The 5547-nt window shown below is 51.2% G+C and overlaps 1 protein-coding gene across 1 annotated transcript; it reads right to left on the bottom strand.

Moving 5' to 3' along the window:
* Window positions 1-3161: 3161 nt before the first annotated feature.
* On the bottom strand, window positions 3162-4975 carry LOC124678727 (polyphenol oxidase I, chloroplastic-like). Its single transcript, XM_047214591.1, has 2 exons — window positions 4133-4975; window positions 3162-4043 (listed from the first exon to the last, which is right to left on the bottom strand). Exons 1-2 carry the CDS (start codon window positions 4973-4975, stop codon window positions 3162-3164), a joined length of 1725 nt encoding a protein of 574 aa, XP_047070547.1.
* Between the last annotated feature and the right edge of the window lie 572 nt (window positions 4976-5547).

The raw sequence follows: 5547 nt of genomic DNA, 5'->3' as shown, positions 1-5547 counted from the left end.
TAATCTCGTAGGCTTTGGAATCTTCGAGGGTTAGTCTCATCTCCACTCGTTGTTCAGATCTCATAGATTAGATCTTGGTTTTTCCATAGATTAGATCTTGGATTTATTCGTCTTTGCGGTAGGAAAATTTTGTTTTCTATGCAACGAACCCCATCACCTCCCCCAGCACCTCCTCGTCCTTTCCCCGTCCCCCCCCCCCCCCGAACCCTAGTGGAAGCCGGCAGAGAAGAAGGTCAGCGGCGCCCCGCGCCTCCCCTTCCCTTTCGGCGTCCTACACGTCTCCGGCGGTCCGGCCGTCCAGCGGCGTGAAGAAGGCCGGCATCGGCCCACCCCCACCGCCCCACGAATTAGGTACCTTCTAGCTTCTGAAGTTTTGCTGTTCTGCTTTGGCAACTCAAAATTATAGATATTTTACAAGTTATTTGCAAGTTAGGAATGATTGACTGTTTAGGATCGATGTTAAATGTATTGCAGCCAATTATTAAAATAGATTGAAACACTTTTGTTTTTGAATTATTTAAGAATGAAGAGGACGGGAGAAGTAAGCCCCATAAAAGTAGTCTTGTTTGAGCTTTTGAAGGTATATGTTGGACAATTTTATGTAAAATTTACATTTAACCATGTATTATTATATATTTGTAAGACACTAAGGTTAGTGTTCAATTATATGCTAGTAAGTTGGCATTGTTCTATTTGTGTTCAATTTTTTTTTATCAAGGTGGACCACCCTGCTTCAAACTTTTAGATCCGCCTCTGCCTCCATGGAACCTTTAGGGTGGTCACCAAACCTGTACAAGCTTGAGGCAATGTCCTCAATTTAATTGGAGGATCCCAAAAAATCGCCACGAAGGCCATACACTCGAGAAATCTCCAGAACTTAATTGGAGGCACCAAGAACACCACTAGGTCATAAATCTTTCTAAGGTCCAAATACCCAACAGGAACAAGCTACGGGTACAAGAGGAGAACACCAAAGCTACAAAAGCTATTGGTGGAATAAGGGAGTAAGAACACAAGAGGAGAACACCAAATATCTCCAAGATCTAGATCTTATGGATGCCCTCGCATAGAGGGGATTTTGATTGGTAGGATTGTAGATCTAGATCTCCTCTGTCTTTTCCCTCAAATTGGAGCAAGAATTGTGGAGGAAATACGGAGAAAGAAAGCTTGAGAAGGTCAACAATAAGGACAAAACTTGCTAGAAAGGTTAGAAAACCATTGGAGAAGAAGAGCCCTTAAATAGGTTCCCGGAAATCCAATCGTTGCAGCCCCAAAAAGCGCATCCCGGTAGTACCAGACTTTTTTCCTGGTACTACCGACCGGAGTCGTGGGTGATCCCGGGAGTCCAAAGCACCCTTCTATGGTCTTCCCGGTGTCAAACCCAGTACCGGATCTGGTACTAATGGTCCCCAAACCCAGTACTACTTCTACTACGAGACAACCTACACGAAAACGACAAGATTTTTTTGCATCCGAACTCCGATTTTGATGATCTTGGGCTTGTTTAGAAGCTAACAACAAACTCTACAAGATCATGCATAGAACCATCATAGTACAACAAGAGAAGATAAAACCAAATGATGAAAGATTTGACCTCTCTATAGAAGATAAACCGGTAAAACCTCAAATATCGAAAACACTATATCTTGAGGAAGCAAACTACGATTAAGATTAAATTAATTTTTATTAGAAATATAAACACAAGTAGTATCCAACTAAAATATCATGTAGATAGTTCTGTAGAACATCCCTCTGAAAGGATAGAGATGTTAACCAAAGAGGAGGGGTGGTGGTGAATAGGTCTTCCCGGTACCCCCTCCCTCTGGCACCATTCCTCTACCTCTCTCCGATAACCTCGAGCTCCTCCCTCCGGTGACCATCTCCTCTTCGGCACCATTCCTTTGGCAACCACCTCCCTCCTGCGCGACGCCCACGGCCACGGTGGCCACAGTTTGCGAGCGACGACCAAACCTAGATCTAGATTGAGCCTTTTTTTTGAATTCTGAAAAATACCGCCGGCGCACCATACGCCCGCAGTAGCGCTATTAGCACCGGCGAACCAGACTAGTACGTCGGCGCTAATAGCACTACCGCGGGCGTACCGGGCTGGTGCACCGACGATTAGCCGTTACCACCGGCGTGTTACCGCTAGCGCAGGCTGGTGCGTCGGTGGCAGCCTTTTTTTGTGCATCGATGGTAGGCTTTTTCCTAGTAGTGGATGTTGCTCCCGCTATCCCTACCGACCTTTTGAGAAGCCATAGCCGTCGATGTGTGGATCAATGACAAGGGCATACTTACTCGATGCAAGATTGTGCTTGGGGCAATCGGTATAATCCTAGGCGATGGTCTTCTGAAGAATTTTGGGCATCGTAGTGTTCATCTCGCAACGGCCGCCTTGCGGACCTTCACAAAGTCTGAGCCTATGAAAGCGTGGAAAGCATCCTTCTTGACTAGGTATGGCTTCTTGCCCTGATAGTTTGGGGCAAGCTCTGCCTCTCCCATGTCGTTGCCTTTCTTTCCTTGGCTTCTTCTTCTACGCCCGTATTGGCTTTAGGCTTGTTTTTGCAGTTGCGCTTATAACCGGTGTCAGGGTCATCTTATACCGTTTTGACTTATTGCGGCACAAGGCATGTTGTGCCACTATGCGTAGGTTAGCTTTTTATTGGTGTTGCCGCGGCCTCGCCTACGGGACTCTTGGCCACCTCTAACGCCCAATTGGGCCACCATGAAGAGAGGTGATGGAGCCAGGGATAAAATAAAAGTTGACTTTTGGGCTTATGTATATACTAATTTGATGTCATATATGTTGCCATTCTTATGGGATTTGCTAACGAAGTTCGTGCTCAGTCAAGTCTTACACCGTTTGATTTGCTCTGTGATTCATGTTAGTCATGAGTTGCAACATAAGTTACAACTAAGATTTGATGACATCATCTGACTGAGAACGAAGTCGACGGAGAAATAGTCACATCCTATACTTATTTATATATAAAATTGATCAAATTTTGAACTTTTAAACTTACAACAACAACTAGAAGTAATTATTCGTGGAGGGAGTACTATCACACACTATAGAATACCACGGCGAGCTCCGACCCGTGGAGCAAATAGGAGCTTTAGGTAGAGCAACACACAGTACAATACAACATGCATTACGTGCTTCACTTGACGTAGCCGATGCTGACGCCGCCGACGGTGACCAGCTCGCCACCGGACCTCGGCACCAGCGACACGACCACCGTATTGTCGCCGTCCGCCCCGATGTCGTCCATGAGGTCGCAGACGCCGAACCTCGCCACCGTCTTGACTGGCCCCTTTGTCTTCTCCTTGTCCAGCCGGATCACGTGGGGCGTGAGCGCTACGCTCCCCGCGCAGTATGCCGAAGCCACCGCCGCCTCGACGTCTCCGGCTACGCTCTCGGGCTCGTTCACAAGCACGTCGAACTTGATGAAGGTGTTGAAATGGTCGGCGATCTCTATCCCCTCCACGACCACCACCTCCTCCTCCTCGTCCTTCTCCTGCCGTGTCCTCGATACCCTGGGCCTCGTCACCGTCACCCGCATGGTCTTGTCCAAGGTGGCTGGGAAGGAACCGGTGGCAGGTGCCGGCGTCCCTGCAGAGGCCGTAGCCGGCCTGTCGTTGAGCCACGGCAGGCCGACGTCCTGGTACGTGTACCGTAGCGCGGCCGTGTCGAGGCAGTCGCGGACGCGCACGCGCACGAGGCGGGCCTCCTCATCGTAGAAGAAGAAGCTGGCGTCGAGCCAGTCGGGGTCGACGAAGTCGGTGTTGACTCCCGGGCGGAGGCCGCGCCAGACGTGCCAGAGCCGGTCGACGTTGCCATGGTGCGCGAAGAAGATCGGGTCGCGCGCCGCAGAGTAGAAGTTGCCCATGTCCTCCAAGTTCGGCAGCCGGGGGTCCCCCGTCCAGACGTGCACTGGGCCGTGCGGCACGTTCTCGACGGAGCCCGCGCCCGGATCCGGCGCGTCGCCGGCGCGGTACGGCTGACCCAGGAACAGCTCCGTCTTCTTGGCAGCCGCGACCATCTGATATTATAAGGAGTATTTGCGTTACTTAATGTCAGTTTATTACGTCCAGCTGCAGGTAACAAAATTCGCGAGCTATATGTACTTGCCTGGCGGTACATGATCTTGAGGTTCATATCGATCAGCTGATCTCTTGGGATGCTGGGGTCAGTCCCACTGAAGTCAAGGTCCAGCGGAAAAGGTGGCTGGTGGGCGGGGTTGCGCCTCTCGTCGTAGAGCGGCGACGAACTGTTGGCGTAGATCGGCGGCAGCGTCATCCCGCCCGGCGCGTCCCAGTTCCAGAACGGCAGCGCGAACGTGTCGTCGCCGATGAGCTTACCAAGGATCCGCTCGTGGAAGTAGAGGTAGAACCTGTGCCACGGGAAGAAGAGCCAGCAGTTGTGTATCTGAAGCTCCAAGTCCGGGAAGCCGACCTGGTCGTACCCGCCGTCGCAGTAGGCGCAGTGTATGTGCCACTGCTGCTCGAAGCTTCGCGGGTCGTCCGCCGGCAGCTCCTTCATCAGCGCCACCGCGCGCTCGTACTTGGCCAGGTATTCCGCGTCTACCAGGTGCGCCGCTGGACGCACACGGAGCGGCGAGGATGCCGACGGCAGGCTGAAGTAGGTGATGCCGGTGCCGTACGTCGGGCAGCAGTTAGTGTCCGGCTCTGTGTCGGGGAGGTCGGGCGGTTGGCAGCTACGGAGGTCAGGTGTCTCGATGGGCGCGCCGATCGCGGCGCCTCGGCCCGTTGCCAGTCCGGCAGCCGCGGTTCCACCGAGGCCGAGGAGCACATCACGTCGGTCGACACGGCCACCGCCGGTTGCCTTGCATGAGAGACGCCGTGGCTGCCTCGCCTCCTTGCGGTACTGCAGGAGAAGGTTGCGCCGCGCAAGGGTTTGTAGGCTGCATGGCATGCGAGGTGTGGCGCTCCATGGCATGCGAAAGCTCTCCATGCCGGCCTGCCGGTGTTCGCCTAAGAGATGAGTAAGCTGTGAACTTGAGGTAGCCGTCTGGCCTGTCCCGGCCTATATATATAGCGAGTGCACGTACTGAGCGTACATCACTTGTTTGATTGCACCACTGTTTTGAATTTCAGTTAGACTCAAATTTCGAAAGCCACCGTTTTTTGAAAATTTCCTGTTCAAACTTCATCGAAGTTAAACATAATAAATCTAAATTTGAGTTCATTTGAATTTATTTGAATATAACCCACACATTTCGATAAAATTATATTTAGGTACCCACTTAAATTTCAGAAATCTCATTGAAATTTCAATAGCATTGGTCGATGATTGAATTGTGTCGAAACCAGCTTTTGCTTCGTTATCAAGTGTATGAATGTACAGTTCGAGTAAAAAAATTAGTTAGTGATGGCGGGGACCAATATGACTGTTAGCGTTAAGTGCCCACACACTGCCCGTGGTAGCACTACGGGAAAATCAGGCGCTGCCGTGCAGCCTATCTTTGCCGTGAGCTGCTGCACGGCAAAGATTTCTTTGCCGTGCGCAGCAAGAAGACCGCACGG

This window comes from Lolium rigidum, chromosome 7 (assembly GCF_022539505.1).
Source record: "Lolium rigidum isolate FL_2022 chromosome 7, APGP_CSIRO_Lrig_0.1, whole genome shotgun sequence".
Lineage (NCBI taxonomy): Eukaryota > Viridiplantae > Streptophyta > Magnoliopsida > Poales > Poaceae > Lolium > Lolium rigidum.
The sequence above is the reverse complement of the archived record's forward strand: the minus strand, read 5'-3'. Positions and strand labels throughout refer to the sequence as shown.

What these genes read in the sequence shown, in the direction of transcription:
- LOC124678727 (XM_047214591.1), bottom strand. Translation starts at nt 4,975, where the DNA reads ATGGAGAGCTTTCGCATGCCATGGAGCGCCACACCTCGCATGCCATGC. An exon ending in TCAAGATCATGTACCGCCAG is followed by an intron (nt 4,044 to 4,132) that starts GCAAGTACATAT and finishes TTATAATATCAG; the next exon opens with ATGGTCGCGGCTGCCAAGAA.